The sequence below is a fragment of the Talpa europaea genome, assembly GCF_964194135.1.
Source record: "Talpa europaea genome assembly, chromosome: 14".
In the NCBI taxonomy this organism is placed as follows: domain Eukaryota; kingdom Metazoa; phylum Chordata; class Mammalia; order Eulipotyphla; family Talpidae; genus Talpa; species Talpa europaea.
Genome location: NC_140082.1, coordinates 58331277 through 58344606, shown reverse-complemented (window position 1 = coordinate 58344606; position 13330 = coordinate 58331277). Strand labels below are relative to the sequence as shown.

Genomic DNA, 13330 nt, shown 5'->3' with positions numbered 1-13330 from the left:
AAAAAAGAAGGAAATGGAGGCATCACACTCCCAGACTTCAAACTATACTACAAAGCCATAATCATCAAAACTGCATGGTATTGGAACAAGAACAGACATTCAGACCAATGGAATCAAATAGAAAATCCAGAAATAAACCCACAGATTTATGGTCAACTAATCTTTGACAAAGGAGCAAAGACTATGCATTGGAGCAAAGAAAGTTTGTTCAATAAATGGTGCTGGGGAAACTGGGTTGCTACATGCAAAAGAATGAAGCTTGACCACTACTTCACACCATATACAAAAATCAACTCAAAATGGATTAAAGAACTAGACATAAGACCTGAAACCATAAAATACACGAAGGAAATATAGGTGAAACTCTAAGTGATATTCACATCAAAGACATCTTTACAGACACATCACCCAAAGCAGTGATAGTGAAGGCAAAGGTCAACAGCTGGGACTACATCAAATTAAAGAGCTTCTGCACAGCAAAAGAGACAATAACAAAAACAAAGAGAAACCCCACCAACTGGGAGAACATTTTTGCACACAACACTAAAGATAAAGGACTGATGATAAAAATCTGCAAAGAGCTGATGAGACTCAACAACAACAAAGAAAATAATCCAGTCAAAAAATGGGCAGAAGAGCTAAAAAGAAACTTCTCTAAGAGGAAATGCAAATGGCCAACAGGCATATGAAAAAATGTTCAACATCACTTGTAATCAGGGAAATGCAAATCAAAACTACCATGAGATACCATCTTACACCAGTGAGAATGGCACATATTAAAAAAACTAACAACAACAAATGTTGGCGAGGGTGTGGAGAAAAAGGAACTCTTCTGCGCTGTTGGTGGGAGTGCAAACTGGTCCAACCACTATGGAGAGCTGTGTGGAGATTTCTGGACGTACTAAACATAGAGCTTCCATATGATACAGCAATTTCACTCCTAGGTATTTACCCAAAGGACACAGAAACATCAATTCCAAAGAACACCTGCACCCCTATGTTTATAGCAGCACTATTTACTATAGCTACGCTTTGGAAACAACCCAAATGCCCAAAAATAGATGACTGCATCAAGAAGATGTGGTACATATATACCATGGAATATTACTCAGCATTCAAAAAAGATAAACACATGCAATTTTCAGCAACATGGATGGCGCTGGAAGGGATCATGCTCAGCGAAATAAGCCAGAAAGAAAAAGAAAAATACCGGATGGTCTCACTCATAGCAGGAATCTATAAAACTTAAATAAGAGACCAGGAAAATGAATAACTACAAGAAAGTGAAAATCAAAATCAACAAAAAACTATGAGCCAGAGACACTTACTACAGAATAATATTTTTTAAGGATTTATTTTTATTTATTATGCATATAAGAACTATAGGCCAGAGGTATGGTGGGGGTGAGAGGATTCACCAGAGACACAGTGAGGAGCAGAACAGGTGGATCTACTGAACTACACTGCTGCGGGGAGCAGCAGGTGATATAGGAGAGGTCTACTGCCCCATTTGTGGGTCAGCTCCCCGGGTCTGGGAATTGAACTAATGCTGCAGTGGCTGGCACTAGCTTGACAGTGCTGAGACTTGAACACCTGCACTACCAGGGAGGTCCCAGAATAATATTTTTTATCAATTAATTTTTACTGTACCTTGTTCTTTTCTTTAGATGTTTTCTTTATAAGCCCAAAAAACATAACCAAACAGCTATTTCAGATGCATGTTAACTATTTTAATACAGAGAATAACTGAGACTAGTTTTTTTAAATAAATATCTGCAATGTAATTAATTTTCTAGAGTGGGGATTACGCAATACATAAAAAGAGTAATATTAATGAACAAAGAAAATGTACTACAAATAATATTAACAAATCATTAAATATAGATCAAGCTGACAGTCAACAAGTTTCTAACATTGGAAATACAAACAAAATCAAATTTAATAAACATGTTCTTCTCTGCTGGATCATTTCCAAGAGCATAAATATCTAAGATAAGAAAGAAAACTCCCTCAAACTCTTCTGAAGTTATCCATTTTTCTACTGTCTTTCTCCGTATATATTCTTCTATAAAGGAGCAGTTCACACTCACCACAAACTGGCTGAAGGGCAACTATTTATTGAAACTTTCTCATCAAATTTACTGGTCCTCATTGTAACCTCTCAACAATATTTCTCTGATATTATCTAGAACTCTCTTGTTGGGGACTGTACACTACATTATAGTTGTTTTATCCCCAGAAAAAAGTAATCACTGCTAATATTCCTATACTTAGAAATAAAGAACTTAGAGAATTTACCTTCCATCATTCTGATCTACTTAACTTAAGCTGCTGTCATCATTCACTTGAAGCGCACCACCAGTTAGGGAACCAGCCTTCTCAAACATGGATATAGTCACAGATGCTTTGACTGTCCATTTGTTATTTTCATTTTTCTTTGCTTCTTTCATAGGCAAGCCAGGATTACTACTTTTAAAAATCCACAAAAAGGTCAATATTTAGAATAACTACTGATATATTTTGTACAGTTCCAACATTTATCTACATTCGTCTATTAATTCACAAGAAGTATGAAGTACCATCTGTAAGCAAGGAAATACACTTTTCTTGCTTCAAAAACAGATATACAATTATGATATAATGTGCTATAGAATGATTGTCATATGAAATGTTAAGTGAGCACAAGGGAGGCTTTAAGAAGAGGGATGGCAGAGGAGGTCACCAGAAAAAAAAAAAATGCACGAGAAAAAAAAAAAATCTACATGGAGAGTCTTTAATGCACAAAGACTGGGAGAAGTATAAAATTCATAGAATTTTATGTGATAGAATTTTATAGTGATGAGCTAGGAAATTGTGAAGCTTCTGTGCAAAAGCTTGAGAGTGCCTAAAGTTATGACTCTTAGACACTGTAGTACTAATTAGATCACCACTGTATTTTTTATTTTGTTTTAAAATATATAGTAATACTTTGGGCCTCCCCGGTGGCGCAGTGGTTGAGTGCTGGGTTGCGAAGCTACCCGCAGCCTCTGCAGCGCCGGTTCAATCCCCAGCTGCTCCCCGGCCACCAGAGGAGGGTCCCACATGGCGCGCAGACCTCTCCTGCCGCCCGCTGCTCCCCTCAGCAGTGTACTTTGGTCCTTCTGCCTGCTCTGCTCCCGGCTCTGGCTCTGGTGAATTCTCTCACCCTCCCGTGCTTCTGACTGTACCCAGTGCTTGTATAAATAAACAAATAAATCTTAAAAAAAAAAAAAAACACTGTAGAGCTTACTTCATTTTGGAAAACAAAGATTTGGAAGAATGTAAGTTTTAAAATGTTGCATGCATCTTACTTTAGCTCAACATGGAGACAAAGTAATCCTTTTCTCTCTAATTTGGCAATGTTTTGTAAATTTATTTTTATTAAGGTAACATTGGTTATTTGTGTGATATATCTAATAACTAAAGCTTAAAATGAAATTACTTCCCATATTTTAAATGCATTTCTGTTCTTTTCATAGATAAATGGCAAATTGTTTCTGTGTGTTTATTTTCATCGTTGTGTGCTTAATTGTATTAATCTTCTATAACAGATTAATGAATCTATTCTGTTACAAATCTGTCACATCCCATAACAGAAAATAATCTGTGTTCTGTGCTGCCACAGCTTCTAATTGCTCCTTATATAAAGGTACAAAATTCTCCTCATGGCAAACTCAGGAGTAAAATTCCTGGGTTGTATGGAATGTAAATATTCTGCCTTTCAAGATAATGCTCAATCATTTTCCAGTGTGATGGTATAAATCTTTTCTATGGAGTTTGATTGTGAACTACAGGTAGAGTGTGAGTTAGTGGTAGTGCAGGTGAGCTGACATGAAATAGAAAATAAAATAGAAAACACAGGAGAAAAGAAGACATCAATGGACAAAAAGTCAGTATAAGCAGAAGTTCTGCAGTGGACAAGAGAGATGTTCCTGGTCGATGCAGGCACAGTAACATCACAGATACAGAGCAAATGCCAGATCCTGAAATGTTCCAGTTTCTGGGGGATGGCTCAGTGACACCACCTCCAGTAGTGTTGAACAGGAATGGTGACATCAGGCACTGTTCTCCCATTCTCAAATGCAGGGCAAATGCTTTTATCATTTTATCATAAAATATGCCCTTTCTTATAGATTATTGTATAGATGAAAGAAGTCTCCAATGAAAAATACTTTCCTACAGGATTTATTTTAAAGTGAAAAATATATATTGCATTTTATCAAATGTTTTTTTCTGCACCTATCAAGACTACTATATTTTATCTCTTTGTGCTATTCATGCAGAAGATAACATTATTTTATATGTCAAAGCCACACTGCAATCCTTTACAGAATAAACCTAAATTTGGGAGGTTATTTTCTTGAGGATTTTTGCATCTCAGCATATGAGATAAATTGGACTTTAAGTTTTCTTTTCTTAAATGTCCTGAAGAAGGTTTTATAACAGTGTTATGCTGGACTCATAAAATAAATTATAAGTTTTCCCATTTTCTCTATTTGAAGGAAGATTTTGTTTGAGATGTCAATAAGTCTAGATGAAATATCTGGAGATTTTATTTTTGATCTCTCTGGACCTGGGATTTTCTTTGTGGGGAGAATTTTTGTCATTCCTGTTTTATTACAATTTAAACATCTTTAACAGAACATAGACTACTCAGATTTCCTATTTTCCCCACATTGGTTTGTACATTTCACCTAAATTTTCAAATTTAATGTCACAAAGTTGCACCTTATCACCCTTTAAAAGTGTTTGTGTGCAGACAATTATAAATCAGAGACATACTGCAGGGGAGGAGGAGAGAAAGGGGTGAGAGGGATGGAGGGAGGAGCACAGGGGACTGTGGTGATGGTGCATGGATGCCTTGGGGAAGGAGATTCTATGGGGGCTCAATCTGAGGGGGTGGGGGGAAGAAAATATGGTCTAAAAAATGTAAAAAATGATAAATGTTAAAATAAAAATAAGTGTTTGTGTGAACTAAATATGGATGATTTCTATTTTCTCTTGTTTTTTTAAGATCAGTTTTGCTAGATATTTAACAATATTATTAGAAATTATTTTCTCTAGTACATGTTTTTTAATTTTATGAATTACTGTTCTTTTCTTAATTTACTTTCCCCTCCTACATCCTCTGTGTTGAATTTGCTATTTTTATTCTACTTAGATTCCTATATGATAAAATTTCACTCTTGCCAATTAGCAGAATTGTACTATGAAGTAGTATTAAATTTGGCATGTTATTAATTATATATTAAATCTACAATGAAATAATTTAATGGGAAAATACAGAGATGAGAAAATAAAGTCAAATCAGAGTCTTTTATATTTTAATGTCATTCAATGCTTACAGTGGGAAAAAAAATAATAAAAGACAGTACCTCAGAATCCCAAGGTGATTCTGTATCTTCCTCTTCTCCTAATCCTAATGCTGATATCATATCTATAAAACATAGGTACAGATACATTAAGGACAATGCCTATTACTATGAATTATTTTTAAAAAGTCTACATTTATGAATATTTCTATAAAATATTATAGCAAAAAGGAATTTCAGAGGGTTGAAGAAGTTTCAGGAAGAAAAAGCTGGTATACTTATGCAGAAAGAAAGCAAAAGAAAAATACTTAAAGGAAATAGATATTGACTGGTTCACTCGGAAGGCGGGACACGCCCTTAGGGGTTATGTACAAATGGAGGTAACACAGGCATAAGCCCAGCCCACATGCACAACTATCACTAGTGATAGACTCCTTCCGGACTCCCCCTCAGCCCTGCCCTGACTCACTGATGACCCAGCTACATTTTACTTCTCCCTGACATGCAGTGCCATCTACTGGAAATGTAGAAGCTCTGTAGCCTTAATATTTACGAAGCAAATAACAGGGAGGTGAAAAAACACTACATGCGGCAACCTAAGTTCTCAGAGGAACACTACACCACAGAGAAAGAACATTCGAGAACCTAACCAAAGACATGCAAGATCATTATTCCTGTCAAGTACAGAGCTCAAAAGGGCACAGAGTGACTGATTAGATTAGAAAACACAATCTAACTTTCTGCTTTCTCCAGGCTCAGACTAAAGAGTTGGGAAACAATCCCACAAGCAAATGGGACAATAGCAGATAAAATAGATCTCCAGCTGAAAAACATGAGAGACAGGGATAAACACAATAAATGATTTCAGGAAAAAACACATCGGGAAGTCATAATACTCATCAATATTATACTCACCAAACCAAGGAGCATTGAACTATATAAGGTAATCACTATCAAATATAGGCTTTGCAAAAAACCACATTCATGGCTGGGGCTTCAACATTCCCTTTTACCAATGGGCAGATTAACCACGCAGAAAGTAAGGACACAGTAGCCTTAAATAAAGAATTAGACCATATGGGCTTAAAAGACTTTTGTAGGGCAGTGCACCCCACCCTCCCAAAAGCTCAATACATATTCTTCTCAAGTGTACATGGGGCATTCTCCGGGACTGACCACAGAGTGGGTCACAAGACAAGTATCGACAAATTCATAAAAACTGAAATCATACCAATCTTCTCCTCTGACCACAATGGTATCAAACTAGAAATCAATCAAAAATGAAGGAAGGAAAAAAAACCTCTAATATGTGGATGTGGAGACTGAATAATACACTACTGAGTAACTACTGGATTAATGAAGAAATCAAAGATAAATTAAAAAATACCTTGAGACAAAAATGAGGACAAACCTTTCAGAACCTATGGGACACAGCAAAAGCAGTATGAAGAGGGAAGAATATAGCATATAGCAACACAGGCCCACATATATAAAATGAACAAAAGATCAAATAATCTTAACGCTCAATGTAAGGAACTAGAAAAAAAAAGAAGAAAAAAAATCCAGTAGAAAGAAGGAAATAATAAAAATTAGGTTATAAATAAATGAAGTAAAAGTCAAAATGACAGTCCCAAAGATTAAGAAAACCAAAAGTTGGTACTTTGAAACAATAAACAAAACAGACAAACTTGTAAATAGGCTCACAAAGGAAAGAAGGGAGAATTCAAATAGGACCAGAAATGAAAGAAGAGAACTTATAACACACATCTTAGAGATTCAGAGAATCATAAGAGTTTACTATGAACATTCTGTATGCTGGTAAGCTGAATACCCTAGAGGAGGTGGATAAATTCTTGGAAATATACAACCATCCCAGGCCGAACAGCAAAGAAACAAGAAAATCTGAGCAGATGCATTACAAGCAAGGAGATATATATATATCCTTGCTTGAGATATATATATATATATATATATATATATATATATATATATATATATATATATATCCTTGCTTGAGAAACAAGCATTGGTGTGGATGCGGAGTAAAGGAACCCTTATACACTGTTGATGGGAATGTAAACTGGTCCATCCATCCCCTATGGAATACAGTTTGGAAGTTTCTCAAAATATTAAAAATGGATGTACCATATGATCCAATAATTCCACTCCTAGGTGACTATCCAAAGAAGAGAAAAACACTAATTTGAAGGGACACATGCACTCCTTATTGCAGCACTATTGACAATAGCCAAGCTATGGAAACTAAGTGCCCAAAAACAGATGAGTTGATCAGGATATATGGTATATATGTGCAATAGAATATGGCTAGGCTATTAAAAAGAGATAAACTCTTGCCATTTGAGATACCATGGATGGAGCTGTAGGGAATTAGCAAAGCAAAATAAGACAGGGGCCTCCCTGGTGGCACAAGGGGTTAAGACACAACCTATGAAGCTATCTGCAGCCGCTGCAGCATGAGTTCGATCCCCGGCCAGGGAGCTACCCACATGGTGCAGGAGACCTCTCCTGACTCGCCCGCTGCTCTCCTCAGCAGTGCATTTCAGTCAGTCTGCCTGTTCTGTTCCCCACTTTGTCTCTTGTGAATCCTCTCACCCCCCACATCTCTGGCCTGTACCCCAGTTCTTGAATGCATAAATACATCTTTCAAAAAAATAAGACAGAAGAATAAAGGCAAATACTGAATGGTGTCACTCATATGTGGCAATAGAGAAACAAACCAAAGGGTCAGATAAAGTCAAACCAATAACAAAACCTAGGAAGCTGACTTTATTACTGAGGCTACTAGAGGGGGAAAGGGGAAGGGGCAAGACCAAAGTGGGATGGGAGCCCAGGACGATGGGGGCTTTGGTGGGGGGTGTGGTGTAGAGACAACACCTGAAGGGGGAGACACTGTACCTCTAAAACACAAACCATGCTGTAATCCAACGTTGCTTCAAAAAAATACAAAGAAGTGGATATCTCATTTGGATCTAGAAACTTTAGGTTTGCTTATACCACCATTTAAGGATAGAAAAATATTAATAAATAGTCACTCACTTACCACTTCTATTATTTTTGTGTGGTCCATCAACATAAGCCAAATTGTAATTATTTATGTGCTCTTGTGGAACAATATCAATAATATCATTACCCTTTTCTTCATTTCCAACTGCTGGCTTTGTTGCTTCTTCCTGTAAAGGCAAAACAAAAACCCAACTTCAGAAAACAACCATTCATTCATATGCTTACTCACTGAACTAATCTATCAGTAAGACCACAACATTTACTATACTGAAGTATAGGCACCAGCCCTGCCTGGAAAAAGCTGGAAATATAAATAAAAGACAAATTCTCCCCAATATTTCAGTTAGGGTAGAAATACATGAAGAAAATTAAGAACAGAAAAGTGTAATTCACGAGTTTTTCAACTGATATGAATAAAGTACAACCAGGGCACAAAGGAGAGCACAGTTAGTTGTACCTGGAAAGCTCAGGAACAGCTGACAGGATAGGGTTCTATCTTGCAATATACAACAAGTGCAGGGAGAAGGGAGTGAGAGTATTCTCGAAAGGTGATAGGAGCAAAATAATGACATACAAAGCAGAGAGTCAACGACTCTCAGGGTAATGAGAGTAACACAGGAACTCAGTTATTGGGAGTGGGATGGAAAAATAAAAGTAGAGAATCAGAGACAAACCAAAAAACATCAAGTGTCATGTGAGCATATGAACTTTCCCTTCAAGTAAAAGTATAGATTAAATAAACAATGGTGTTACATCAGTGCAAATATAGGTTAGTAAAGTCACTGTTGGCATTGTGAAGACGATATAAGGGAAGCAAACGAGAAAAGTATTTCAGAATTATAGTGAGAAAGTAAGTTACGGTAATAAGATATCAAAAATGGTAAGCAAGCAAACATATAGTTTGGTGAGTGACTGAATTGATGATTTCAAGGAGGATTGAAAACCAAGATTTTGGCTGCTTCTTGAGGTTTCAGGGGTGCTATTTGCTAGAATGGCAAAAACAGATGTCAAAGTAAATTACAAAGAGTCAGGATAGAGGAAAATCTTAGGGACAATGACTTTAGTTTCAAATATATCAAATTTGAGGAACCAGGAGACTTAGAAGAAAAATTGCATGAATACATTTGGATTAGAAATATTTCTACTACAGGAAGCAATGATGTTCCCTACTTAGGAAAATTTGCTAAGAAGATAAGTATTCGTAAATTATACTAAACTGGTAGAATTATGCAAGCCTACACTGAACACTAAAATTTTGAAAATGAAAATAAGAGCAGGGGGGAGAAAATGAGATTTTTTTCAGCTATATAATTCACATTTGTTCCAAGGATACAAAATGTACTCCTCACGAGTAAAAATAAATATTCACTTCTGGGATGTCACAGTAATATACATTTTTAAGCTTAATGAAAAGATTTCATTATAAAACACTAGTTCAAGATGCTACAAAAAGAGTCCATTTTAAAATTAATTTTAAAAGGCAAGTTTTAAAGTCTAAAGGAGATATGCTTGTGTGATTATAGAATTAAGTGGTGCTTTTAAGTATTACTCTGATGCAAGAAAATATATAAAACACTAGTTTAAAATTCAAATGGTTTTCCCATCCTCTGTGAACAGCACAAAAATAACTCATTTTCTGCTTATGCCACATAGAATGGTAAGATTGGAGAAAGGAACTAGCATAAAAAATTAATAAAACTGCCATTATACAAGTTGAAGATGTAAAAGTCTTCAAATATATCTGCAATTATCAAGCAAGACCCAATACTCACCTAGAAAAGAAGAAAGGGATTGAATAATAAAGTCATCAGTATGAAAGACTTGACATGTTAGGCTTAACAACTATGAAAAATAAGGTAAATAAAGTTTCCCAAGAATAATAGGAAATGCACACACTGCTACAGATATGTAAAAAGTGAAAATCATCTTCCAGAAATAATTTTGCATGTCCTGTTGGGAATCCTTCCTTATGATTCTTTAACAATAAGGATATTTATATTAGGGGTAAAAATCATAAATTGTGATTCCATTCATTTGATGTGCATATATGTATTCATTACACACAGATAATATTAGGAAAAGATACATCAGAATCTTCACAGAAAAAAATTATTTCCATATTATTTTGTCTTTGAGTGCTGCAGCTTAAAATTTAATTTCTCATTAATGGATAGAGATTAAGAACCTCATTTACATAATGAGAAATTTTAATTACTGAAAAGACTAAAATAAATGGGTAACTTATTTCCTCTCTTTATTCTCAAAAAAATCAAATACCTACACCAAGATTATACCAAACAGTAAGCTAAGATAGTTAAAGAAATAAAGTCTCCCTCAAACAAAAGAAACCACAAGAAACAGAAGAGCCAAAAATTCAAAATTCATAAAATATCAGTAAGACCTCAAACATTTCACTTCCTATTGTCTATGAATATAAGTTTTGTTATATTAACTATGTCATCATTTTATTAACCTTACAGAAAGTGAGGAATAAGTTTTCTTTCAGTTCATAAGACATAAGACATTCAGTTCATAAGACATTCAGAAGAATCTGAACATTGTTTTTATGATCTGGCTTTGTTAATTTGCATTTAAAATAATTTCTATCGGTGCCTCCCTGGTGGCGCAGAGGGTTGGGCGCAGCGTTGTGGAGCTGCCCATAGCCTCTGCAGTGAGGGTTTGATCCCTGCCGGCCGGAGAAATACCCACCTGGTACCTCAGACCTCTCCTGTCTCGCCCGCTACTCCCCTCAGCAGTGTATTTCAATTAGTCTGTCTCTTGTGCTCCCAACTCTGTCTCTGGTGAATCCTCTCTCCCTCCCGTACATCTGCCCTGTACCCCGGTTCTTGTATAAATAAATCTTTTAAAAAATAACAATAAAATAAAATAATTTCTATATATTTTATGATAGAGTTCCTGCTTTCACTTAATCCCACATTTCTGTTATGTTTTACTAATAATCTTTCTCATCTTCACTGTCTTATCCAATCTTCATATTTATCTTATTCTCACATGAATTCTCCCCTTCATCCTTCTCATCCTCCTATTCATCTAGCTGTTATTCCTAGTTGCTTTCTCATTTTTTCTGTCCACCATAGTATACTTAAGGATTGTTTCCTCTCATCAATCTTTATAAATCTCAATCCTTTGTACATCTCTCTTTGGTTATTCTGTGCTCTATTGTAATCTCAAGGAATTAAATTTCTTTCTAGGATTCTTTCCATCATGGTAAGGATCAGGGGAATGTTATGTACACAAGCATGGGGTGGGGGGGAGCTTTAAAAACAGAACAAAATGAATTACTTTTGTATGATCCAGGATTGCTAAAGACTTGAGAGGCTCAGGTGATGGAAAGGCAGGATAGAAAAGTCCTGGACTTTCATTGATGGCTTAGAAAGGGTTTCAACTACATCTTCATTTTCTCTCTCAGAATTGTTATTCTCAAATAAGCATCTACTTTCTGGTCTCATGATGGCACATTTGGCTTGTACTATAGTAAAAACAAAGTAAAAGAGTACAAAAGAATATCTGTATTTTTAAATCAGTGAACAACACAAAAAATAGTCTTCAGATGGCTTACTGTTTTTCCTGCATTGCTGAGAAGCAGTCATTAGCTTGGCAAAGTTCAGTTTCGGGACAGTCTATGGAAAAAAAATAACAGCTTTAAGAATAACAAGTATCAAATTGCATAAAATAAATATAATATCACAATATTTCCAAATGTTATTTCCTTTATAACTTATTATTAAACAAATACTATGATATCCATTAGATTATTTTCTTTATCAGGATAACCAAAAATAAAAACTGTAAGTAGCTTAAAAGTAGTATTGAAAAAAAAACTAACACTATAAAATTTAAATTTATTATTTATTATAATTCAAAATGTGCTTGTCTGATTTGGGTGAATTTTTAATTGTAGGGAAAAATGAGAATTTATTTCTGAGCAGTATTTTATATAGATGGTCTGGAATGGCAAACAATGTAAGTAGTTCCTATTTTGTTTGTCCAAAAGATGAAGACAAATGATGGTGTAAATTCAGTAGCAAAAATGAAAAAAAAAAAATGAAGCTGCCTTGTGGGGCAGTGATTCATGAATGAAAGCAACACTCAGATAATAAAGAGAAACTAAATTAAGAGCAAGAAAATTACTTTCACAAAAGAACACTTTACCTTGGTTTCAAAATCTAAGTCTTTATCGTCTGCTGTAGGCCATGAATCAATGCCAGGTTTGCTGGAAAGCCTTGAGAGGTAAAATACTGACTAAATATGAGTGATTTAATTTCTGTATTAAAAAATTCAAGTAAAAGTAGGTTATCTAAATATTAAGTTTCTTGATATAATTTAAATTTGATCTCAGTTATTTTTAAAAAAAAATTCAGTTTTCTGTTTCTTATTCTACCTCTCCAAACACGTAAAATATTCGGTAAAATCACATTCTTAGTTCCCACGCAAAAAGTGACAGCCCATATATTGGCAAAGTCTGAGAATTCTTTGTTTTTACCAAAAGTCCTGACCTATGTAGTTCAGTAATATCAAGTCTCCTAATTTTTGAAGGGATCTAAGCTACCCTCTATAACCTGAGGTGGAGGGAGATGATATCACATTCTATTTACTGTAACAAGTGGCTCAAGTGATTATATATTTCAACAGACACCTTAAAGTTTGCTGGTGCCTTCAATTAAACAAACTAGCAGTAGCCTGTTGAGGGTTCCCCTGAATCCTCCACTTAATGTGCCTTTCTACACAACTTCCAACATACCGTGTCCATTGTTCCTGTAATTCATCTGAGTTGCTATAAACCCTAATATTCACATCTCTTTTCTAAGTCCCTTATCACTCTCCAACCCAGTGTCGTTCCTCTTGAAACATGCCACTTCCCTGCTTATTCTGTTCCAGAGACCATGGAGAGACCACAGCTATTCTTCATTTACAGTAAGACAATCCATCTGAAGGAGTGTAAGGTATCACTCATT

The 13330-nt window shown here is 35.3% G+C and overlaps 1 protein-coding gene across 1 annotated transcript in view; it reads right to left on the bottom strand.

The window, feature by feature from the left end:
* The window catches only part of LOC311184194 (FUN14 domain-containing protein 2-like), a gene marked incomplete at its 5' end in the record, with an annotated part of 31104 nt that extends 17979 nt beyond the window's left edge, over positions 1–13125 (bottom strand). The window contains 2 exons of the mRNA XM_084254048.1: positions 8392–8521; positions 13117–13125. Coding sequence (XP_084110174.1) covers positions 8392–8521; positions 13117–13125 — 139 coding nt within the window. The remainder of the gene's footprint in view (positions 1–8391; positions 8522–13116) is intronic.
* Between the last annotated feature and the right edge of the window lie 205 nt (positions 13126–13330).